General features: G+C 36.4%; 12 protein-coding genes across 12 annotated transcripts; 8 read left to right on the top strand and 4 right to left on the bottom strand.

The window, feature by feature from the left end:
• Positions 1–116: 116 nt before the first annotated feature.
• AC631_01080 (tRNA (guanine(9)-N(1))-methyltransferase) lies at positions 117–1193 on the top strand (the record flags this gene model as incomplete). Its single annotated transcript, XM_015609910.1, has 1 exon — positions 117–1193. The coding sequence occupies one exon, from the start codon at positions 117–119 to the stop codon at positions 1191–1193; it is 1077 nt and encodes a 358-aa protein (XP_015469285.1).
• Positions 1194–2481: 1288 nt separating this feature from the next.
• RHO1 (Rho family GTPase) lies at positions 2482–3078 on the top strand (the record flags this gene model as incomplete). Its single annotated transcript, XM_015609911.1, has 1 exon — positions 2482–3078. One exon carries the CDS (start codon positions 2482–2484, stop codon positions 3076–3078), a length of 597 nt encoding a protein of 198 aa, XP_015469286.1.
• A 555-nt stretch (positions 3079–3633) lies between these two features.
• AC631_01082 (uncharacterized protein) lies at positions 3634–4032 on the top strand (the record flags this gene model as incomplete). Its single annotated transcript, XM_015609912.1, has 1 exon — positions 3634–4032. One exon carries the CDS (start codon positions 3634–3636, stop codon positions 4030–4032), a length of 399 nt encoding a protein of 132 aa, XP_015469287.1.
• Positions 4033–4511: 479 nt separating this feature from the next.
• On the top strand, positions 4512–6449 carry AC631_01083 (uncharacterized protein; the record flags this gene model as incomplete). The annotated part of the gene is made up of 1 exon (XM_015609913.1): positions 4512–6449. One exon carries the CDS (start codon positions 4512–4514, stop codon positions 6447–6449), a length of 1938 nt encoding a protein of 645 aa, XP_015469288.1.
• A 105-nt stretch (positions 6450–6554) lies between these two features.
• AC631_01084 (uncharacterized protein) lies at positions 6555–7514 on the top strand (the record flags this gene model as incomplete). Its single annotated transcript, XM_015609914.1, has 1 exon — positions 6555–7514. One exon carries the CDS (start codon positions 6555–6557, stop codon positions 7512–7514), a length of 960 nt encoding a protein of 319 aa, XP_015469289.1.
• An 87-nt stretch (positions 7515–7601) lies between these two features.
• SLP2 (Slp2p) lies at positions 7602–8636 on the bottom strand (the record flags this gene model as incomplete). The annotated part of the gene is made up of 1 exon (XM_015609915.1): positions 7602–8636. One exon carries the CDS (start codon positions 8634–8636, stop codon positions 7602–7604), a length of 1035 nt encoding a protein of 344 aa, XP_015469290.1.
• Positions 8637–8833: 197 nt separating this feature from the next.
• AC631_01086 (exosome non-catalytic core subunit) lies at positions 8834–9751 on the top strand (the record flags this gene model as incomplete). The annotated part of the gene is made up of 1 exon (XM_015609916.1): positions 8834–9751. One exon carries the CDS (start codon positions 8834–8836, stop codon positions 9749–9751), a length of 918 nt encoding a protein of 305 aa, XP_015469291.1.
• Positions 9752–10537: 786 nt separating this feature from the next.
• MIT1 (mannosylinositol phosphorylceramide synthase catalytic subunit) lies at positions 10538–11584 on the bottom strand (the record flags this gene model as incomplete). The annotated part of the gene is made up of 1 exon (XM_015609917.1): positions 10538–11584. The coding sequence occupies one exon, from the start codon at positions 11582–11584 to the stop codon at positions 10538–10540; it is 1047 nt and encodes a 348-aa protein (XP_015469292.1).
• A 2388-nt stretch (positions 11585–13972) lies between these two features.
• Positions 13973–15904, top strand: AC631_01088 (uncharacterized protein; the record flags this gene model as incomplete). The annotated part of the gene is made up of 1 exon (XM_015609918.1): positions 13973–15904. The coding sequence occupies one exon, from the start codon at positions 13973–13975 to the stop codon at positions 15902–15904; it is 1932 nt and encodes a 643-aa protein (XP_015469293.1).
• A 662-nt stretch (positions 15905–16566) lies between these two features.
• On the bottom strand, positions 16567–18954 carry AC631_01089 (uncharacterized protein; the record flags this gene model as incomplete). Its single annotated transcript, XM_015609919.1, has 1 exon — positions 16567–18954. One exon carries the CDS (start codon positions 18952–18954, stop codon positions 16567–16569), a length of 2388 nt encoding a protein of 795 aa, XP_015469294.1.
• Positions 18955–20572: 1618 nt separating this feature from the next.
• Positions 20573–23131, top strand: AC631_01090 (uncharacterized protein; the record flags this gene model as incomplete). Its single annotated transcript, XM_015609920.1, has 1 exon — positions 20573–23131. The coding sequence occupies one exon, from the start codon at positions 20573–20575 to the stop codon at positions 23129–23131; it is 2559 nt and encodes an 852-aa protein (XP_015469295.1).
• Positions 23132–23280: 149 nt separating this feature from the next.
• On the bottom strand, positions 23281–24255 carry AC631_01091 (putative peptidylprolyl isomerase; the record flags this gene model as incomplete). The annotated part of the gene is made up of 1 exon (XM_015609921.1): positions 23281–24255. The coding sequence occupies one exon, from the start codon at positions 24253–24255 to the stop codon at positions 23281–23283; it is 975 nt and encodes a 324-aa protein (XP_015469296.1).
• Between the last annotated feature and the right edge of the window lie 116 nt (positions 24256–24371).

Consider the following 24371-nt stretch of genomic DNA (forward strand, 5'->3'; position numbering starts at 1 on the left):
CTAATTTAATTGTACATATATTAAGTTGCAGTCGTGTATGTAATTTGTAGAGTCAAAATCTGCGAGATAAATTTTTTTTCAAGATGCATTGCAAGGTCAGCATTACCCACAATTAAATGTCAGATAAGGACATAGACACCGTGAAGGTAGGCGATATAGCTTCTAAGGAGATGGAAAATCAAGATACAGAACAATCACAGAAGAGAGGTGGGTCCGATGATGAAAAAAATGTATTTAAGCGTCAGAAGGTGGTTGTGCCAGAGGGTATGACCAAACGAGAATACAAGAGACAATTGAAGCAGCAACGATGGGAAGAAACCAAGGATGAATACAAACAGAAAAAGAGAGAAAAGAAGAAGGCAGCTAGAGAACGTCGTAAGGAGCGTATAAAGGAGGCAGAAGCTAATGGAGAAAATAGCGAAGAGCTGCACAACTACCATCAGATGAAGAGAGCCAAAGTGGCACCGCAAGAGCAAATCAGCACCGACGTGAAGATAATAATGGACTGCGAATTCGATGCGCTTATGAATGACAAGGAGATCGTATCCTTGTCAAACCAAATTACCAGATCATACTCGGCAAAGAAACACAGCACCTATGACGTGCAATTGGACATCGCATCGTTCAACAAGAACTTGAAAAAACGATTTGAAAAGGCAATACCACAGTACGACAAGTGGACCAACGTAACGTTTGTCGAAAACGATAAATTGGAAGATATCTTGCCAATGAACGACAAAGAGGCCCTCAGCAAGTACGTATATTTGACGGCCGACACCGACGAGGTCATCGACACCCTCGAGCCACATCACACATATATAATTGGAGGCATTGTGGACAAAAATAGATACAAAAACTTGTGCCTCAACAAGGCCCAATCGCTTGGCCTTAAAATCGGTAGATTACCCATCGACAAGTTCATTAAAATGAACGGGAGACAGGTTCTTGCCACATCACACGTATTTGAATTGTGCTGCAAGTGGTTCGAAAACGACAAGGACTGGGGAAAGGCTTTCAATGAGGTTCTTCCCCCCAGGAAAGTAAAGGGCAAGCTCACGCACGAGCCCGAGCCCGAACCCGAAACTTCTGAGCTATCCGAACTGCATGAACACAATGGACCATCTAATCCATCCGGCGAACCATCTGTGTCGTCTGAACAGTCAGATGAACCAACCCAACTTGCAGACAACTAGACTACCACCATCAGAGCTAGGGTGCAACACATCACGTGTATAGTCACCCGACTGACATCACCGACCCGTCGGCGGTATCGGATATAATGCTAATTATTGATCATTTACACGACTTCTGTTCTGCCATAGAACGCCACGATGGCCCCTTCACATCAACTAGACGTAGTGCTATCGCATCATCCTACGACATTACGACATTATGTCGTGGAGCACCTAGCCCTTCCCTTATCCCCTGTGATTCCATACATCCCACCTGTGTATAGACCACTCTATTAATACATTACATAGTACATTATACATGCTTACATAGTCAATTCATACTACATTCCCGATCAACACATACTTTACTTACTTACCACTCCGTACTCCGTACACTTCTGTCACTTCTGCCACTTCTGCCGCTTTAAAAGCATCTGTAGCCTGATCTTCACCTTGCGATCTATCTGCGATTCCTACGTTTCCAACGAGTATTGTGCGAATGTTCTTGATTGTTCTTTATTTGATTGTTGGCACTGCGCCGACCTCACTTGCTGTTATGATTTGACCCAATGTCGCGGGATGTCGCGCGACTACAATGCAGTTGGAAGTAGAAATGTCGCGTGGCCCTTAGAATGAAATTTTTGAATCGAAAGGGCGGCTAATTTGTATTAAATATCAATCTGTTCTCTAATATCTTTATATACTATTGATAAAAATACAACAGATTATTGTATTAGATTTATTTATTTCATAATCAAAGTATAGCATATACATAATAATAGGTACGTTGAGCAATTCGGTCAATATGATTGATTAATTGATTGTTTTGAATCGCAGGGTACACCCACGGGATCGGGACAGCGAGCGAGAAGTGAACAAAGATCACAGCGACAAGGATCGTGGTATCAGAGTCCCAGAGGGACGGGAAGTTGTCGAGGAGTAATGTGGACGTCAGATCGGTCGCCTGTGGAGTTACAGCGACGATAGACGGGCTCTAAGGACCAGGAGAGTGTCGATGGTAGTACGAAGGAATGCAAGACATCGACAACCTCCTTTCGACGAAAAGGGCGGCTGGAGGAACTCCAGCCGCTGTGGATGAGTTTATGAGATACATGAGTGGTCTACAAGACGTCGAACGGGTCAGAAGTGATGATATGTTATTATTCGGATGATTAATACCCCCTCGCGATCATACATCCCAGATTTGTTTTGAACCACTTTAGCGAAGAAATATTTGACAAGTGCGACCCTGCGATTTTAATAACAACCACAATAGATGGCAATATACTAACAATGTTCTAGTTGCATAATGGTTCCTCCTCCAGCTGAAATCCGTAGAAAATTAGTTATCGTTGGTGATGGTGCTTGTGGTAAAACTTGTTTGTTGATTGTGTTTTCTAAAGGTACATTCCCAGAAGTTTACGTCCCAACTGTTTTCGAAAACTACGTGGCTGATGTCGAAGTTGATGGCAGAAAGGTTGAATTGGCCTTATGGGATACTGCCGGTCAAGAAGATTACGATAGATTGAGACCTTTGTCTTACCCAGATTCCAACGTTATTTTAATCTGTTTCTCGATTGATTCTCCTGATTCGTTAGATAACGTGTTAGAAAAGTGGATCTCAGAAGTGTTACATTTCTGTCAAGGTGTACCAATCATCTTGGTTGGTTGTAAGTCTGATTTAAGAAACGACCAAAACACTATCCATCAATTAAGTCAACAACAACAACAACCAGTCTCTACCTCCGAAGGTCAAGCGGTTGCCCAAAAGATTGGTACCAGTTACTACTTGGAATGTTCTGCCAGAACTGGAGAGGGTGTCAGAGAGGTTTTCGAAGCTGCTACTAGAGCCTCGTTGAAGACTAAAGAAAAGAAGGAAAAGAAGAAGAAGTGTGTTGTGTTATAAGTTTTGCATCTTACTCCCTGTGTTGATTGGTTAAATTATTAATTATTGTTCCCAGGTTAATTTTTTTTTACTCTTGATTCAAAAGTAGGTGTGGGATTACGATTCTTGTTGTAGATTTACAAACGTTGGCCTACTATTATGACAATAACAATGATAATAATTTAATATTTATACATTACTTTTGCTTTGATTAATTTTAATTAACACCCTTTATGTTTATATATACTACATATTATAATTTTCTGTCCGTTGTTTTATGTTATCGATAGTGGTTTTTATTTCTTATATGTTTATCAATGCTACATGTTTATTCTGTTTGCAAAGACTATTAGGGACTACAGTCTATATAGTAGCTTATTATAGTTAATAACCGGGTAACTAAAATCCTTTTAGTAGAAGTGACACAAAATCGCTTTTGAACAACCAATTGAAAATTAGACATTTTAATGCTTATATAGTACCATAGTTAATTAGCATACTTTCGAGTGATATATTTACCCCAAGATGATGTCCAGCTACAGAATAGGCGCCAGACGCTTAATAGCCAACAAGCAAATGGTTCGTTTTTCCAGTACTGGCTTAACAAAATCTGAATTGAAAGAAAACCCAGTTACTGAACAAGCGCCAAATAGAAAAACCACTTGGTCCCAATCCCAACAAGTCAGATCCGACATTATTGCCAAACATCCAGTCAGATTTGTTCAAAGAGATTTGGAAGTTCAACCAAGACCATACGCAGCTATAGATTTAATTGCCAAAGAGCCAATTAGATACCTTTCTCACGAGGATGGGAATGTTGCAGTCTGTGATGGTAACAAAGGTGACACCTTGCAAGGTCACCCTAAGATTTTCATCAATTTGGACCAACCTAAGGCCAACACATGCGGTTACTGTGGTTTAAGATACGCCAAAGAAGAATTCAGAGAAATTATTGAATCAAAGGCTGACATTTAAGATAGTTAGCGGCATCAAGATTAATTGTATGCTTAAGGTCAATTGCAGTTGATTCTGAACTGTACTTTTCATTAATCGTCACTCATCATCGATGTACGCATGGTCAAACATCCATGTAGACATTTAAATTTTCATAAAATATCTTCGGATATACATTAAATAAATTCATTTAATCGGTTGTATTATCCTTCCTTCATAAGCTTTATATATTATATACTTTATCATACTATTTAATTAATTTAAAAATGTATCAATTATAGTGTAGATCTTAAAGATCGAAATAGCGATCCTCGGATATAAGATGATGGACATATCAAGACCACTTTCGCCAATTTTACTCTGGTAGAATTATCAAAATATTCATCCGCTACTATTACACATACCGCTTACGATATATTTGAGTATATTTATCTGGAATCAAGGTACTCTGGTTACAATTATAGACAATTGCAAAATTACCCCATAGTATCGGGAGTGAAATGGTTCAAAATCAAGAAGCATCTAGATTGCAATCTATTAAACAATTTTTCAGAGATGCAACATTAGAAGACTTTGGTAAAGGCATTGTCTATGGAGTCTATTATTCGAAGAGTCATTTAGTAGACTCGTTCATTATAGTTCCCTTTGGAATTTTGGTGTTATTTACAATATTATATGGTTTTAATCAATTATTAAGTAATGTTTTGAAGATCAGGTTTCCAAGTTCGGTGTTGGGCATGTTGATTAATTTGATATTATTGAGTGTCTTAAGTGTGTTGGCTGAACTACAAAGCTCTGACAAGACTTCAATGAAATATAAAATTAGCAAATGGAGTTCATTTATATTCACTAATTATTTGAGGCTAATTAAACCTTCGATGAATTTTACTTTGAAATGGATAAATGTATTTTTTATTCCATCTTTTATTATATTGCCATTATCAGATCCAATTTCGTTCATAGAATGCTTGAAAATTGCTGGTGTTTTTGTTGTCGGATTTCTTAGTCTTTTCTGTGTTGATGTTTATTTAATTTTAGGCTTGAAATGGATTTACAAAAGTTTTGGTTTCATGAAAGGTGATGATAATTTAAGCCATGACAACAAGCAAAGTACTCCTGAAGAAGAAGAGGGCGAAGGTATTGAAGAAATTGAATTACAAAGCTTAGGCAGTGGTGGTGATGGTGCTATAACTACAATGAGAGATGATATCACTACGATCGATTTATCGAGTTTAAGGGCAACGAAAAATGAACCACCAGTAAATAATGGCATCGATGAAAATCCTTTTACTCATGAAGTCTCTATGAGCTCAGTAGATATTCCAAATGTTCCTGAGCCTGGTCCAATTTATTTACGAGATTCGCAAGCTCCCCCTAGTGTAAAACTGACACCAGTTAGTACAATTGCTAGAACTAATTCTCCCTCAGTTGCTTCGACATCTCCATCTGTATCAATATTCGAAAACAAGGACTTTAGCGATTCCTGTCAGAGTATTATAATATTCATCACAAATTATATTGACTGGATATTATATTTTATCCTATTCATTGTATCATTACCATTTTATTACATTAAGTCAATCCATGTATTTTTGCCATATCATTTGGGTTTGACAATAATATCATATTATATAGCATTATTAATTCCCTTGAGGTGGCCAAAATTGAAAAAAATTGCACATCCAATTCTAATACTGACGGCTGAAATCCTTTTTGTATGCTTTATTGGTTCTTTAATATATCACAGAGGTGAATTGAAGGGGTTTTTGGATGATTTGAAGTTCTACAAAACAGGAAAGACGTACCTCAACTTGTTCAACGAAAAGATCTTATTAAATAGTGGAAAGATTGATCATAAATTGGACTCGGACTTCACTGCAACCCCAAAATGGCCTGGATGTGGAGATGTTTTGTCTTCATTGATGGACGTCTCTATTGTCTCTCTTTCTTTGCCAATGTTTACTCACAGAAAGGACTTCGTGAAGAACTTTTGGGTCCTAGTCCCTCCAATTGTAATATCTATAGCATTAACATTTTTCTGCTACCCAGTAATCTGTTACAACATAGGTATTGCATCACAAAGATCAATAGGATTTATTGGAAGATCTGTTACACTAGCATTAGGAACACCATTGATCGATGCGCTAGATGGCTCAGTATCGCTAATGGCTGTTTGTACTATATTGAGTGGTATTTGTGGAGTATTAGTAGGGGACACTTTGTTCAATTTATTAAGAGTCTCTAAGAATGATTATGTTACAAGAGGTGTTAGTTTAGGTATTAATTGTGGTGCCATTGCAACAGCTCACTTATTAAATGTTGATCCTAGAGCTGCTCTGATGAGTTCTTTAGGATTTAGTATATTTGGTACAATCATGGTCATTATGGCAAGTATTGGTGCAGTTAAAGATCTTATTAAATCGTGGGTTGGGTTATAACAATACCGAATCGCGTAGTAGAATTAATTTTCAGAGATTTTTGGTGTATTTACTTTATTTATTCTATTTATTTAGGTTTTAAATTTACATATTCAATAGAAGATAATGAATGTTCATGAAGGAACTAAAGTAATACTATTGCCCAAAGAAAAAGGGGTGTATTCGATTGTTAAATTACCGAATGCTTCGGATCAAAAGTCATTTAAATCATACTTGTTACGCGATGATCAATTATTCGAATTAAGGGAAATTAAAGGAGACAACAGCTACCTTCCCAATGACAGTAAGAGGCCCGTCATCCCTAACACAGGACTGTCTGTAAAGTCTTTTATATTTGAGTCAGAGGAAAATGGATGCGTTGTTCAATCGCCAAATTTAATAGTATCAACAAAATTCAATTTGGTGTATTATTTGATATCAATTATGTATAATAACGAATCATTTGCCAAAAGATTTATTACTTTTGAAGATTTTAGTGATACTATCTCCAGTTTATTTGAAAATAATTCTTGGGTTGGAGCTATACCTGTGAAAATGTACAAATCAGCCTTATCTGACATCTGCGATACAATTGAAGAAAATGATGAAATATTCTACAAATATTCTACTAAAAAGGTTATTGAGTATCTAAATAGAAAGGTTTCGCAATTGCTGGCGTACCTTAGTACCCAATCGGATTTCTCCATAATACTGAAAATCAAGCAGGAGTTATATAAGCCAATAAGTGAGGGAAGCAATGACATACCATCGGAAATTTTACAATTGTCAATTATAAGGCATTCAATTGACTTGATATGTGGATCATATACACCAATTGAAATACGAAATCAATTAATAAATAATGGAGGGTATGAATTCGACAAATTGAACGCATACTTGAAAGACATACAGATCCAAAGGAAAGAGCTTGAATTAGTAGAATCAAATATGAATGCGGTAGTTGAAACCACAACAAAAGTTGAAACAAAAAAGAAAGACTCTAAGAAAAAGGTTGTAAGAAAGAAGGAGGTAAAGAAAGTTGCAGTAGGTAAAGGTGCATTAGATGGATTTTTTAAAAAAGCATAATAGATAGACGTATATAAAATAGAAGCTATTTACAACATATTCAATAATTAATTAACTAATTAATTAGAAATGGCTATTTCTAGTTGTCTATTTCTTTTCATTATCGATTTGTTTATTCAAACTGTTGTAAATTGATAAACCACTGGCCATCCAGTTACCCATGTCACCCATGTTAGAAGGAATAACAACAGTGTTTGATTCCTTGGCAAGGTTACCAAATTGCTTAACATATTCTTGAGCAACTTGTAAACTAACAGCTTGTTCACCACCTGGAGTTTCTCTAATAGCTACGGCGACTTTCTTTAAACCTTCAGCAGTAGCCTCTGCCTTTAATAAAATTGATTCGGCTTCACCTCTAGCCATGTTAATCTTTTCTTGCTTATTAGCTTCTGACGATAAGATGACAGATTGCTTTTCACCCTCTGCGATATTAATTCTAGATTGTCTGGTACCTTCAGATTCCAAGATCTCTGCTCTTTTCGAACGTTCGGCACTGACCTGTCTGTGCATAGCTTCTAAGACATTTTGCGGCGGATGGATGTCTCTGATTTCGTATCTAAGACACTCAACACCCCATTCTTTAGATGCTTCATTAATGGCTTTATTGATATTTAAATTCAACGTCTGCCTTTCCTTCAAAACCGAATCCAAAGTCAACGAACCAATTTCAGATCTCATGGTAGTTTGAGCCAATTGACTTATAGCAAACTTAAAATCTTCAACTCCATAAGACGCCTTATAAGGATCATTCACCTTGACATAGAGAATACCATCCATCTCCAATGACACATTATCAGCCGTAATGGCATTTTGTGATGGAATTTCAATAGCCGACTCTTTCAACGATTGAACATAAGTAATTTTATCCAAAACTGGAATCAAAAAAGCAATACCTGGCGACAAAACACGATGAAACTTACCCATTCTTTCCACAACCCATGCTGTTTGTTGCGGAACGAACTTTACTATAGTATTAGCTGGGAGTCTTTCTTTCTGGAAGAAAGTCAAGCTTGGTTGGAAATTTGAGGGATTATTGGTAAATTTTCTAACATTTTGCAAATTTGCAAATCTTCTACTAGCAATTAGCTTATTAGAATTTATTATCGCTTGTCTAGTTAACATAATTTCTTGTAGTTGAATACAGAGTACTCTATCGTTCCAATTTAGATTTACTTAGCTAGAGTGCCACCAAAGAATATTGAAGTCATGAGAAGTGACACAAAATCGCAAGTTTCTATTTTGACCTTTTTTGAAAAATATTAGATGAGTTTAGCATAGTACTGTAGTTATTAAGACTCAGAAATAAAACATTATTTGATATGGCAAAAGGCGTGGAAATATCAACGAACGAACAGTTATATGTTTTAGAATCCCTTAAACAAGGATTTAGAACAGACGGTAGAAAACTAGATGAGGCCAGACAGCCAAATATAACATTATCTCCTACAGAGTATGGATATGTTGAGATTGAATGGGGATTAACAAAATTGGCAGTAAGGGTCTCAGCTGAGATTGTTGCTCCATACGAAGATAGACCTTTCGAAGGGTTATTTATGATAAATACAGAAATATCACCCATGGCATCGGCCCAGTTTGAAAATGGAAAAAATTCGGACGATGAGATTTTGATATCTAGACTTATTGAAAAGGCGATCAGAAGGTCGAATGCGTTGGATTTGGAGTCCTTGTGTATTGTAGCGGGATCTAAGGTTTGGCAAATAAGAGCAGATATCAATTTTTTGAATTATGATGGGGGCATCATCGATGCTTCAAGTTTGGGAGTTATGGTTGCATTGCAGCATTTTAAGAAGCCGGATATTTCGATAAACGGGGAAGATATCATAGTGCATAGTATTGACGAAAGACAACCTATTCCGTTGTCCATATTGCATGTACCAATCTGTATAAGTTTTCTGTTTTTCAATCCGGTGGGCATAGAAGAAAATATCAAGGGAGATTTGAATGAAGAGATATCTATAATTGATGCCAATCAGCAAGAAGAATTATTAAGAGACGGCTCACTTGTCATAACCATAAATAAAAATCGTGATTTGATTCAATTATCTAAGAACGGTGGTTTGCCAATAGATGTAATGCTTTTGATGCAATTAGCCAAAAAGGCCTATGTTATAGCAGACAATTTAACTGATAAAATCAAAGATTTATTACAAGCTGATGAGAAAGAAAGATACGAAAGAATGAACTTGAAATTGTTAGAAGTAGGTGCTGATAGGTAGACCTAAATGTAATAAATGTGTGTAACAGATATAGTATGACTAAAGTTGAGCGAAACGAACTTAATGAACCAAATAGATTCTTAAAGTTAGAGCATATTGTATATACAGTAATCGCATATTGCATATTCAGATTTATAGAATTTTGAATGATATAGATTTTAATGATTTTTGCACCAAAATCGAAAAACTTAGAAATCTTTTTCTTAAGCAAGAACAAATATTTTTGACAATAATCATAGATCTATAGAAATACGAAAGTAGACTCGTACAATGATGATAACCAGGTTCACGAGATCACCACATGCATAATGTAAAGATGAAATCTACGATTGCAAATAAATTAGAAATATACACATAACTTCATTAACTAAAACAGTGAAAAGAGTGTATGCTAGTTGGTAATAAAATGAAAATGGTTTTAAGAACCCTATTATACAAAACTGAATAAAACATATAACAAATTATTAATGAATGAATTAATGACTAAATTATGCATGCCTTATTGCAATGCCCATTATGAGAAGGTAATAATATTCTAACGAGTAATGATAACACATGACATAGTTATCATTGCATGGGAATCTAGTAATAATAATGAATTACATATTACCTTATGAATTCATATGCACTTGAATGTGTCCAAATATGAATTAAATGAAGTCACAACAGCGTAAAACACCGCATAAATAAGTTGGACTTTAATGACAAAAGCCTCCATGTTACCGGATGGCATTAGATTTAATGAATTTAAAATTTGAATATGCGCAAGTCGCAATTATATCAAGACTAAACCATAGTCTTATCATTATCAAAATCGACTTCTGGGGGTAAATTTGAATCCTTTCTGGATCTTTTCTTTAAAGTTCTGCTGCGAACATTGAGAGGCACATACTTGTTCAATGGAGCGAACACTGAAGTAACTCTCTTCATACACTTTTTGAATCCGTTGGAAATGACAAGCAAATACAACAAGTATTCTACGAAAAAGAATATACCAGCAATCACAAAACCACCGAACACCGCTAAACCAATGTGGTCAGCAAGCGACTTCACAAATTTAGCATCGTCAAGATGCCATGACGATCCTGGAGCAATAGCAAAGAACGAGTATTTATGAGTCTTGTAGTCCTCTGGAAGCAAGATACGAACTTTACCTGCTTCTGGAACACCCCAACGTTTGTACTGTTTCCAAATCACCGACAAAAACAAAGGACCTGTCGTGTACATGATGGTGACATATGGCACCAACCAGTTCTTTTTGTAAGGCTTCAAACTGTCCAAAACCTTCAAGAAAAATGGGTGTCTAGGGACTGCACCCATTACATCGTTTGAAATACCCGTTGGGATAGTCTTACGCACAAACGCCGACACAGTCAAAAGTGGGTCAAGGGGACGTTCACACCCGTCATCAAGATCGATGTACACTCCTCCATAGTGAACTAACGCAAAGTAACGAATTGCATCGGCCCTTTGAATAGGATACGGATACGAATCCCATGTCTCTAAAAACCACGGATACTCTTCTGCAATGAACTCCCTCGACATCTCGTCGGTCCACAATATATACTGGTAGTCTGGGTGCAAGTCTACACATGCTTGCTGTCCTGGCTTCCAGATCTCTGGAATCTGGTTCGTCTTGTACGTTTGATGGATTATCTTGGGAATAATAGTCGGCTTATCAAGCACCCCGTTCGTAGGGTTCAACTCCACGTCTAAAAGCGCATCGCTGAAACTGTCGTCATGCAACAACGTAATCAAGTCAAACGTATACCAAACCAAAAACATCACCAACATCACATGTCCCCATAGTATGTATTTAACTTCTTTTCTCATCATGTATAGTCTATCCTACCTACTGCAGTCCTTTAAAATCCTTTTTTTCTAATAATGAATGAATTCAGTTGGTCTAGACTCTAATTTCCAATGCTAATAGTAATAATCGTCTAATAACCGATTAAAACCACTTTTCTGTATTAGTCTATAACGATGACTTTTCTTTATACCAAATTTCGTATATAAATAAAGTATAGCCACTATACAATATATCAACTAGACAATAAGTATAATAATGCTTTTTATGAAAACCAGCGAAAGAACAGTCCTACGATAATGGTATAAACAACCATGTATTTATGAAAATCCTGAAATTCGCAGTTTCCCCTATTACTCGAATTTGGGCCTTTTGTGTAATGAAAAATTTAGAGTGTTACGCCAAACTGATCATCGTTGTGCACCGCCCAAATCGCAATTATGTAGAGGAAGATGCATGACAAAAGTAGAGGAAGGCGGTGCTAAAGACAAAAGGTCAGCGCGAGAAGTAGTAGGCAAAGTCCGATGGGCGAGATGACACAGGAAGACGAGGAAGATAGAGAAGAGATGAGATGAGGTGAGGAAGGTAAGTTGGATGATTGTGTTAGGGAGACAGGTGAGCTGCAAAAGGACTGGCGAGGAAGAGGAGGGAGTCCTGCGAGCAACAGAAGTATCATCCTCGGCATGGGCCCATAATAAATGGGCTTTGTGGTGTGTGACAAAAAACAAAAAACTAAGCACAGACAAAGTGGTGCAGAGGTGCAGCGACGCAAAGCGACATTGACCAAATAAGAGGACGCGACATATGTCCTATGACGTCAGGACGAGAGATGGATGTCGTGCTGGATGTCGCGCGGGATAACCAACGTGCGCTTTCCATCCTAGACAGTAATATGCATACTGGAAAGAAGAAAGAACAGCGGTGAGGTCACACGAGTGTCCACCACGCGATGATAAATTGCAGTTATGGTACAATTGGCTCCAGTGTAGGCTCTAGTAGTGTTTTGGGAAAGAAGTAGGTACTGGAAATGAAGAAGTACTCATTTCGGCAACAAGACTTACCATAGGGTCTGGTTGAGCCACTGGGCTCAGGAATATGCAATGCTTATTTGATAGGCCTTCGCAGTCGGTGTGTCAATTGCAGCATTTTACGAGAACGGTGAAAAGTGGTTATATGCAGGAACATTAGGATCAGTCCAAGGTTGGATGTTAAAGATGCTGATTGAATAAGGGCAACGAGAAGGGAGCTATGTAGTTTTTGGCGAGAATTGGTTTAGATATGTCTTTGGTGCGGATGCTCCTTCGTGTGTCCACCAAAGATAAGCACCATTGGATAAGAGACGTGAAGTCCAGCCTGATATAAAATTTAGCTGAGGATACAATGAATCCAAGTTCAAGCTATCCTGAAGTTTGTTATGGCATAGGCAATCACAGATCAGACAACTATAGTAATACATATGATCGAATAATCGGTGCGCTGAAATGGTACGCTAGTTGGTGAAAAGCTCTACCTACTAATGTATTTGTTGAAATGTATACCTATCCTGAACTCGCAACGAAAAACTTTAAAAATGTACCCCTACTATGAAAGGCTTGTAATGAACTAAAGATTAACACCTCGATCAGAAATTCCAGATTTCATCCAGATTTCATCCAGATTTCATCCAGATTTCATCCAAATTTTCAAGATTTATTGTGTCAGTATACTGTAATGGAATAAAGAGTCACTCAGTTCATATTTTGAGTATTTAGACAATGACAAGCCCATGGACGAATGGAATCGGAACAAAATATATATTACCATCAAAAGAAGACTTAAAGATATCCACAGATGGGGATCGCTCATAATGATATTAGCGCTGGTAGTATTCATGTTTACGTTTCGGTAGGATATCGCTCATAGACTTTAGTCTATCAATCTATCCAAGTAGCGAAGAACTCAGACAAAAGGATTTTGATACTTTGAATAATATGATAAGTTATAAAGGACTTTTAAATAACTTCTTTTCATTCATTTCTATATTCTCGAAATAAATTGAAGCGCTTTGATTAATCAAACCTGAGATAAGAATTGCTAAATTTGAATGAACATTAAATAAAATGGCTAAGTATTGATAAATATTGATCTAAGCTTAAGTCTTGATTAGAAAGTTTTAACTTGTTAAATAAAACAAATTAATCTTAATGTTTTGAATGGTATTCTTAATATGTAGCTTCTGTTGCAACCTGTTAACGTAATTAATTCGAGATTTTCTCATTAACATGTAAGCGTAGCCAATTTTTTATACTACTTTATCATCTTACATTCCATTTTTTTCTTCTGTTTTTCCTCAAATGTTCCGAGAATCAGATAGGTTATACAGCCCTAAGAACCAAAACTCATCGAAGTGAAGGCTAGCATAATGTCCATATATGTACTTTTCAGGAATAAATGACAAAAGCATCACTTTCGACGACCCTGATGGGAGGTGTATTAGAGTCAACCGGGAGCTATATACTAGAGTCGAAGACGATAATGAACAAAATGCAAGAGTATTTTTAGATACTCGTTTGTTAAGGATACGCAGTAAAGGAGTAGAGGGAGAGATTGGCTCGGAGAAATTAATCACGAAGAGTGATGTGTCTGTTTCTGTTGAGACTAGAGCTTCTTTGCCTATACTTTTTTATGTGACTAATGCATTAATATTAGCTGAATTTCGGGAGATAAGTAGCAATGAATTTAAAGACAGATACCTTGCACCTCTTGATAAAGCAATTAAGATGTCAAGCCTTGCTGGTGATATATTGTCTCGAAAATATTCGTATCCATTAGGAGATGCAATGCATGTGGAAAACGATATACAACGGTACTTTGATAAATACATAGCACGAGAAATTGATGAACTCTACCGAAACATGGGTGGTGAACATCACTATTTTGGTAAGCCATCAATTATAAGGCCGCCATTAGAAAGAAAAAGGATAATACAACCTGATATAGTACATCTTGCAGGGAATGTGTCGATGCCGAATGATCAATGTCCAGAAATTTGTTATGCTATAGGTGTTTACAAAAAAGGAAATTATTATTTGGCTGAAGGGTTTAAAGAATTAAAGGCTACTATAAAAGACCACAAGGAAAGGATTCCAAACACGAGAGTTTTAAGACTGCAATCAACTCGAAGCTTGTTCCAAGATCGCGAGTGGACTCCTAGGGTAATATGTGCTTTGGTTTTGAGAAAGTATCTATATCAAGCTTTACTCTGTGGGACTAACCGAGTATTTATCTCAGACCATCAGTTGTTTTCCAGCTTTTTAGAATACAGAATTACCGATAACAACCGGATGGCTATAGATTACTACATTATCAATGACCCAGAGACTGTCGCAAATGGTATCACTTTAAGATCAGCAATGACAGGGTTTTTCTATAACAGCGACTCAGGGGCACGGGATATTCGTGAAAGGTTAAGATCTTCATTTAAGGTAGGCAAGCAAACGAAAGGATCAGATCCATTTGGAAACATACTTCCTAGACCGATAGTAAAGTCGTTATATAATCGTAAAGGTGGAATGTTATCGGAAGATGAACTCTTAGGTAATTTAGAGCCTATAGAAGAAGATGATGATATCAATGATTATGGTGAGATCTGCGGTAACACATATTGCCGAATAATATATGATGCACTCAAATGGTACCCTGGTTTAGGTCTGAAACTTCCTCCCAACGTGTTTGTTAAAATGTACAACTATCCTAAGCTGGCATTTGAGAGTTTTCCAGAAAAGTGCAGTTACTATGATATGTTCGTCAACGAGCTTGAGATGAATATACTCATCAGTAAATCACAGTTTAGAATTAAATTTCCGAAGCTAATTGCTTCAGGATATTGGAATGGGATGTCAACTCATCCAATGCATATATTTGAATATTTGGGCGAGGAAAAGCCAATGGAAAAATGGGACTATGATAGGGTGTATGAAGTTATTCAGGAAAGGCTCAAGGAGCTTCATCTGATGGGGATTGCACATAATGATGTCAGACTTGGTAATATCCATGTTTCGATATCTGGTAGAATATCTTTAATTGACTTTGGGTTGTCAACCTGTCCAAGTACTGAAAAACTTAAGCAAGATGATCTCATAGCATTAGACCATATATTTAGTAAGACTGCTGAAGAAAATAACCAAGCCACTCAGAATTATAATGATGATCAAATTGTTTCTATGCATAGCGTTGATGATAGTTTCTCTGTAAGGCAATGCAACGATGCTAACAATTCTTATGATGAAACCGTCTTTGATAGGATGAGCGAGCACTCCCGAGAGACTGAATCGACGAAAGAAGATACTACATTTAAAAGATGATTTGTATAATGAGCTGGCTAGTTATTTTTACTTATATATGGGGAAATTAACACCTTCTCATAAAAATAGCACAGCATTGGCCATAGTTATTATTACCGGTGGTGCTTTAATAGTGCATTTAATTGCATTCTATGCAACCATTATACAACAAATAGGCACGATGAGATGTCACTTCATGTAGATTTTACGAGCTATATGGCGTATGTATAGGGATATATGCTGAACATATCCAACCTAAAGAAGTCATTGAGCGTACGTTCGAATTTTTTTTTGATATTGTCTTTCATGTACAGCAGGTTAATGTCACTAAAAACCTCCTTGGAAATGGCTATTTAGCAACAGATCAAGAAGACGAAGAAAGTTTTTTAAATCTATCAATCCCTGCGTCACCGCAAAAGCCCTTGTTTTAGCTTTGTTCTTAAATAAGTGAATGAGAAGTTGTTATTGTGACACACGGAAATACATATTGTCAAATAGTATATGGCATCCAGATGGTACGCTGGTTAAGAAAAACATTCTATTACTATATACTATTACTTACAAATAAACGATGAGTTGATACAACGTCGATAAGGCATTGATGTATATAAATAGAACCTGCTATGTAATGTACATATAAAAACAACTCTAGCTGCACTTATTCAGCATATCCATCAGTTCGCCTAGAGCTTGGCCTTTAGCGTACGCTCAAACGACTTGTCAATAATATCTGTCATATAGAGCAAATTGGTGTCATTCAAAACTTCGCTTGACGGGTTATTGAGTAACGAATCGAGAAGTTGGAGAATAAACTTCAAGTCCTTTGGTCTCTGCGTCACTACAAACGCCCTTGTTTTAGCCTTGTTCTTAAATATGCGAATGAGCCTGAGGTTGTCGAGATAGAAGAGACACGACAATAAGTACTGTTTGTTGATAGACTCAATATGTTTCTGCTGGAACTTTGACGACTGGATGATTCGTAAGAGCGATTTTGTGGTAGGAAAGTCTTTACTAATGAGGTCATCATTGATCAATTGCTCGTCTGTGATATGGGTCTGCTTCTTTTTGTACTGGTTATCTATGGTGTTGATGGTTCCAATGCAGATCATGTACGATTCGATAAAGGGCTTGACTACCTCCGCAAAAACTGTGACATGCAAGTGATCAACAATTTCATAGTGGGTGGAGGTGCGGGTGATCGTTCCACATTGCGCTAAATCGTTCAAGATATTCGATAAGTCATTGGATTTATTATAATCGTAGTCAAATAAAAATTCGTTTTTCAAAAATCCAGTGAATATGTAATAAAGCGACCGTATATATGCATCAGTGGCAATATTTGGATTGGCTTGGCTTAGCAGGCTAATTATGAAGCATACTAAACTCTTGTGAATGACAAGATGGATTGTAAGGTTCTTGTAATATAACAATTCAACTGAATTTTCAATTTTGATAGTATTCTTGTTGAAGTTGATTTTGATGAAGCGGAAGAATTGAGGAACTTGATCTTTCACCATTGCGATAAGATCCTCGTCAGAACTTCTGAGCAATCCGTCCATTAATTTCACATTCGTATTGATATGGTCGAGTTCTTCTTGTCTCTTTAACACCTCAATAATCAACCTCATGCTTGAAACCAAATCACTGATTGCGAATTCATTAGTCTCATAATAATAATAATACGCCTGGAGAGCAGTTCCTATAACTGAGATCTCTGGTAAATATGCAACTCTGTTAATTTCGTGTAAAATCTTGAATCCTAATCTTTTTAAATTAACAGGTGAATCTGGTTCCTCACCGAAAGATTCAATTAAATGGGCTTCCGTATCTCTTTGTTCTTCAATAAAACTGGATAACGTAAATGAATCACCCAATTTAACAAAAATTTTCCCACTTAACATTCTGGTTGAGTTATCGTACTTACCCTCTTTATGCTTTTTAGTACTAGGAAAGTTTTTGAAGTCGTTTTCTGGATTTGAGAATAAAGTAGATACACCGTTCTTTAGAATATTAGTCATGCTTTCCTGTTTCTTATCACTACCAAGCAATTCGTCTAAGTATCCATCTGCCTCATAGATCCTCTCATATGTAATGGAAATCGGCTGGAAGAGCATATCAAACTTTTCATTTTTCTCCACTTCCCTTTGTTTCAAGTATATACCACACAAATACTTCAAAATACCATATTTTGGTAACAATAACTTTCCATCTCTAGATCTAGTACCTTCGATAAACACCTCGAAATTTATCTTGTTCAACAAAATGAATTCGATCAAATTTGTCAAGTTTCTTTCGGTATACAATTCATTATTAAAGGACCTTTTAATGAAAATCGCTCCTAAGTTCCTTAAAAAGGTCCCGAAGACGGCCACATTCAAATTTTCACCTGCAATAACAGTAGGTGTAGAGAATTGAAACCTAACGCATACCAAATGAAGAATGATATAATCGATATGCGATTGATGGTTGGGGAAAAAAATGATAGACATTGGATCTTTTAAATATTTAGCATATAACTCACTCATTTGCGTCTTATTACACCAAATTCCTTTTGGGAACATCTTGCGCATAATAGTCATAATTGTAACATAGCAGATCCTTAGAAAATGATGAGATTTGAAGCTAGGCATCGTTTTTGAGTTCTCCAATTGATAATACTTGACCATGAATTCTTTGACTTCTTTAAATCTGGCTGGGAGGTCCTTGGCCTTAATAAGGTTCAATTTCAACTCCTGATCAATCAACGAATACACCAACTCGTTCAATTTCTCATCTTTCTCAGACAACATCTCGTTCATGTAATCGTTCATCTTCTTGTTGAACTCAGGAGTGTATTTGTTGATCGAATAGTGATATTCATTGTTTTTGTAAATATCATCGAATTTGACCCCGGTGAAAAAACGAAAGAAATTATTTAAAATTCCAAAACTCTTGCTTAATTTTTCATTCCCTTCTAATTCTACGTATGTATCTTTGTCAGTAGGTAATGGAAATGTCAAGGAGATAGTGGGATTCGAAAGGGCACCGTCAAGAATATTGACATCAAAGTCTGAGTTAGAAATATCTAGCATGTTATTCTAATAAATAGTAATTCTTCACTGTACGTAGCAACGAATGAGCTTCCCTTTTAATAGTAGGTGAAAGAGTGAGCTTCAATTCCTCCAAGAAACTCTACCTAAATATATTTTTCAAGGATCTCTTAATTGTTCATTGTGCTAATTTTACCCAACAGCGAATTTCGCACCAGTAAGATCTCTCAAATGTCCCCCGCGAAGCTTCTCTTTTCATGTGTTTTATCGTTTCGCCTGCAAGCCGTGCTTATCTCGAGCAATCATTCTAATCACGCTCCATTTCTGGGGGTGTGTTACTTGAAGCATCCGAGCTAGGACAGTCTGGCAGCATATGTTTACCTACAAAGCTCCCTTGTGTTGGATGATTTCCTACTCATGCACATTTGCACTACATTATTGCTTTCTAAAATAATTTCCGTTAACCCTTTTTGTATCGTTTTATATGTGCCTGGAGCCATGTACTGATTCCTAGCGATTTCATATAGTCTATGTTCGTAACTATTGTGTGCACAATTACGAGTGATCATCCATCCGGGGTCGCCCTTTTTTGACCCTTTCTTCGATTAACACGGTTTTTCCCTTGCATTTACCTCTCCCCACATTATCACTAGCCACTGAATAGCAATAACCCCTTGATAGATGCAGCACAATGCAAACAATTAAAATCTGTTTATAATGTGACTCGCGAACGGCAATCATAGGTCTGACCATATGATTCCATCACTCGTCTTCTAACAAACAAAATGTGCTATTAAGTGACTCTAATTCGTAACACTACACCCTGTAAAAACATTTCTCTATATACGTACCAATAATTTGCAAGGATTATTATTGATCATCGAACCACAAAATCTTCTCACAACTCTACTACAATTATTCTAGCTCATAGATATCCGTCTTAGATCTCTATGCAATTTAGAGTTGCGCTACAAATGCTTCCATGCCTGTCTAAAGCCTAACCTACTCTCACGAACCTTCCACGACAATGTCGCAGAAAACTCCTCATGTATCGCAAACCTGTCAATCAATGCCACTTCTCGTAATTAGTCGCTAAATGTCGCTAATTAGTCTCAGTCCTGCGCTTACAACAAAATCTTTTGTTCGAGCCACATACATCGAGTACACAAAGAGCAATAATACAATAGGTCAATGTAACGTTACATTCATAAAATACCCAACACTATCATATAGACAGTGGAGTAATGTCGGAGTACGCGATATTTTACAGGTTAAGCGCTATTACCTATGATCATCCGATGGTTCCAGTCGAATATTTTACAGGTTACACCCAAAACGTTAGCCGATCCTGACCAAAAAAATACCAAGAGTACCCTATTATGAGGCAGTGAGTTAACGATTTGGATTCATTTAGTTCATTTATAGAGAAAATTGATATACGAGGGTTTGATTAGAAACAGAGATAGTTTAATCGTTTAAAGGGATAAATTAGAAAGTATTAGGAAGATATTGGCTAGAACATAACCGTAGAAAAATTATAGTGAAGAATCGGATATTTGATGTTTAACAAGCAGATTTTGATTTGTCCATGTTAGAGATAAGAAAGCAATAAATATATCAGATTTGAGACATCAGGACCATGATACTAGTGAATCAAGCTATGAGAGGAAATAAAGATAAAGATCTTGAAGCCACCGTGGGACCACAGAGTCCACGAGGAGGCGATAAAAAAGGGACCAAGTTCAATTTTGGGGTTTTTTTGAAGAAGATCCCTCTTCCAGTGAACAAGAGACCCAGCGAGGAAATAAGGGTCAATACAGAAGGACAGGGTGATCCAACAGAGTTTTCGTTATCGCCAACGGCGATGAGCAGTCCATCGGAAATGGTGGGCCTGGGAAGCAGTGGGGGAAATATTATAGAGGAAAACAGCAACTACACACATGAAATAATTCCCGTGGGAGATCCCAGCAGAACTCAACAGAGGTATGCTACCTTCACATCCAAGTGCATTTCGTTGGAAAATAGCGAACTTACATCACAGATAGATCTGGATGAGCATTCGCTCGATGAGCCGCAAGATTCTGTTTTTACACATGAGAGTCGGCCACCACCAATAAGTGTTGGGCAGAAGTGCATGAAAAAAAAGCCACAGAATTTAAAGTCAAGGGTCAATAACAACCACTCGGTGACATCTGTCGTAGATAATCCGGATTCCCGGGGCGAGGTGTTTGAAAACTACCAACACCTTGATAATTTCGAAGCATATAAGAGAGAATTAGCTGAAGAGGATGATGTGGTTGAATACTTATCAGAAAGCGAGTCAGATTTAAATGTGAACCCGTATCAGGAAGAAAATGCCAATGATTATAAAGTTGGAGGGTATCATCCTGTTTCTAAAGGAGAGGTATACTTTTCTCGTGATTTTCCAAATAGAGAATACATTATATTGAGAAAACTTGGCTGGGGTCACTTTTCGACTGTTTGGTTAGCCAAATCCAGATACAACCAAGAGCTAGCCTCAAGTACATCACAAGATTCTTCGGTAGATACAGATGATCATTATGTTGCAATTAAGTTTGTTAAATCGAACGACAATTATATGGAAGCTGCTGAAGATGAAATTAAACTATTAAAAACACTTGCCAAGCCTTTAGTTTACGGTAAACATCTAGATGAACTGCACAAGAAATTCTTTGAGAATTATAAAGTTGATAGTCAAAACCAGCCGGTGGGGCATCCTGGCTACAAACATATTATGAGGTTATTGGATGACTTCGAAGTTACAGGGCCAAATGGAAAGCACATTTGTATGGTTTTCGAAATATTGGGTGAAAATGTTTTAAACTTGATCTTCAAATCTAAGACTATCAGTAAAGATTTGAAACATAACTCAAAATCGCAAACTGAGACGAAGGATACGAGACAAGAAAATAATAAAAATTTCAAGTTATTTAAATCAAAACTCAGTTTAGGATTAATAAATAATCCCAAAAAAGAGATTTCCATCGACAACGCTATGGGTTGCATAAAGAACAATTCTTCAGATTCTTTGACAAAGTTAATTGAGGTACAGAAAACTTATGGAGGAATCCCATTGACATTAGTCAAGCAAATTGTGAAGCAAATGTTTTTAGCTGTTGATTATATGCATCATTGTGGAATTATTCATACCGATTTGAAGCCAGAGAATATATTGATTGAAATCAAGGATATCAATAATGTAATTAAGGTTATAGAGAACGAAAAGATAACAAAATTCAATGCAAAATATAAGAATAGAAAAGACAGTTCGTTATCTACCGTGAACATAAATACTGACAAAATGGGACTTAATAGAGCTAACTCAACTAATCTTAAGACAAGAAAAGATTCTGTGGGTTATGGATCATATAGAAAATCAAGAAATTCAGTATGTGGTAAATGTGACTCTCCAGTTAGAACTTCAAAACCTTTATCATCCAGTATCAATACTGATGCTAAGTTTCAGGAAGTATCTTTCAATAGCAGGGGAAGCAACGGTAGGAAAAACTCCCTTTGTAAAATTAATGATGGTGGAATTAGTCCTACGAATAAGACTGTGCTAAAACAGAAGCACGATAAGAATGACAGTGAGTTAATTTCTATTAAAATTGCTGACTTTGGTAATGCTACGTTTTCCCACTATCATTTTACCAATCAAATACAAACCAGACAATATAGGGCACCGGAAATCCTTTTGAAACATAAAACATGGGGAGCGTCTGCAGATATATGGTCAATTGGATGTATTATATTTGAATTAATTACTGGTGACTATTTATTTGATCCTCATAATGGTAATAATTTTGACAAAGATGAAGACCATTTGGCGCAAATAATTGAATTATTGGGTGAATTTCCTTCACCTACTTATTTGGACAATTGTGAATTAAACTCTGCATTTTTTGATAAAGATTCAGCTGGTGTGTATTCATTAAAAAACATTAGCAAGTTGAAGTACTGGTCCCTTCATGATGTGCTAGTCCAGAAGTATAAATTTGATGAAAATGATATCAACCTTCAATTAATAAATGATTTAATATTAAAATGTTTAAGCTATGATCTTGCAGAAAGGTATGATTGCAACTCCTTAGCTAATCACCCATGGTTAAAGAATGATATTGATTTAGTTAATTTTGATTTTAAAAGCTCAACAAATTTACCTAAGGACCATAGTGACATTCCTGGATTTACATCATAGTTGACTTTCATCTAGTAATTGTTTATTGTATTGTATATTGTTTTATATGTATTGTTATAAAGAGCTGGTCTTTCATCTTGCATTACTTCATCTCCAGCGCATAATATATACTTTTACTAGTCTTTTAATATTTACTAGTCTTAAAAAAACTAACTTTGCTTAAATGCAGATAGGTCGATTGACTCGGAAGATGATAGGTCTAAATCAGAATCATAATCAGAATCAATATTCGGATTTCTATTCAATTTAGCTTTAGGAAGAGGCTCATCTCGTTTGTGTTCAATCTCATCATTCATGTTATCGGATGAAGTAACCTTCATCTCATTGTCTAAAGTATCAGACTTGTCAGTTTGCTCAAAATTTGGGTGACCAGAATCTATTTCTTTGATTTCTACATTATTTTCAGCTGCCTTTTCTATATGGTTCTCACTGATGACTTCTGTGAGCTTTTTATTAGAATACAATTTATTAGACAATTTTGAATCTGAAAGCAAATCATGAGCTGATTTCATCTTGAACCCCGTATCATCTTCATCTTCTAAGGCATAATCTAGTTTAACCCGAGGTTTCTTTGCCTTCTTTGCTTTTTTTTTTGCTGGTTCTGTAATTTGCTCCCTTGACTCAACAAGGTCATCAAAATATTGCACTAAGACCTTAATATCAGTTATTTCAGCTGGATACATTGGAGTCTCTTCTGATTCAAGCTCACTTTCATTAATCTTTACTACGTTGTAGATTGAGTCTCCCATTATCTTACCGAATAACACATAATTATTATTGAACTCTGGAGTAGTCTTCATGGTTATAAATATCGAATCAACATTATTCGAATTTCGTTTATCATCATGCACAGCACCTACCAAACCCCTCTTATTAAACCTCAATCTTGAATGGAATTCATCTTTTAGTTGCAAACCTTCTGCTTCCTTGATTTTACTTGTTTGTACTAGGTAATCCTTTATCACCTTATTGAATGTTGTACCGATATATTTTCTATCTAGACAATTTTGAATAAACACTCTGCTAATATTAGGTACTTCCTTGGCCCATATTTCGATCTCAATAGGCCCTTTTGTCGTTATAAGAACCACTTTAGCAGTAGTAGCAGGTTCTAAAGTACTCATCGAATTATGCTGCAATGTTTGTATTGAAGAAGTTGTGAAATTTCGCTACGCATCTATATCTATATAATTTTTCAGTATCGTTTTATCCTACAAATTAATCTTCCAATGATTCAATA

This window comes from Debaryomyces fabryi (genome assembly GCF_001447935.2).
Source record: "Debaryomyces fabryi strain CBS 789 chromosome Unknown contig00013, whole genome shotgun sequence".
NCBI lineage: Eukaryota > Fungi > Ascomycota > Pichiomycetes > Serinales > Debaryomycetaceae > Debaryomyces > Debaryomyces fabryi.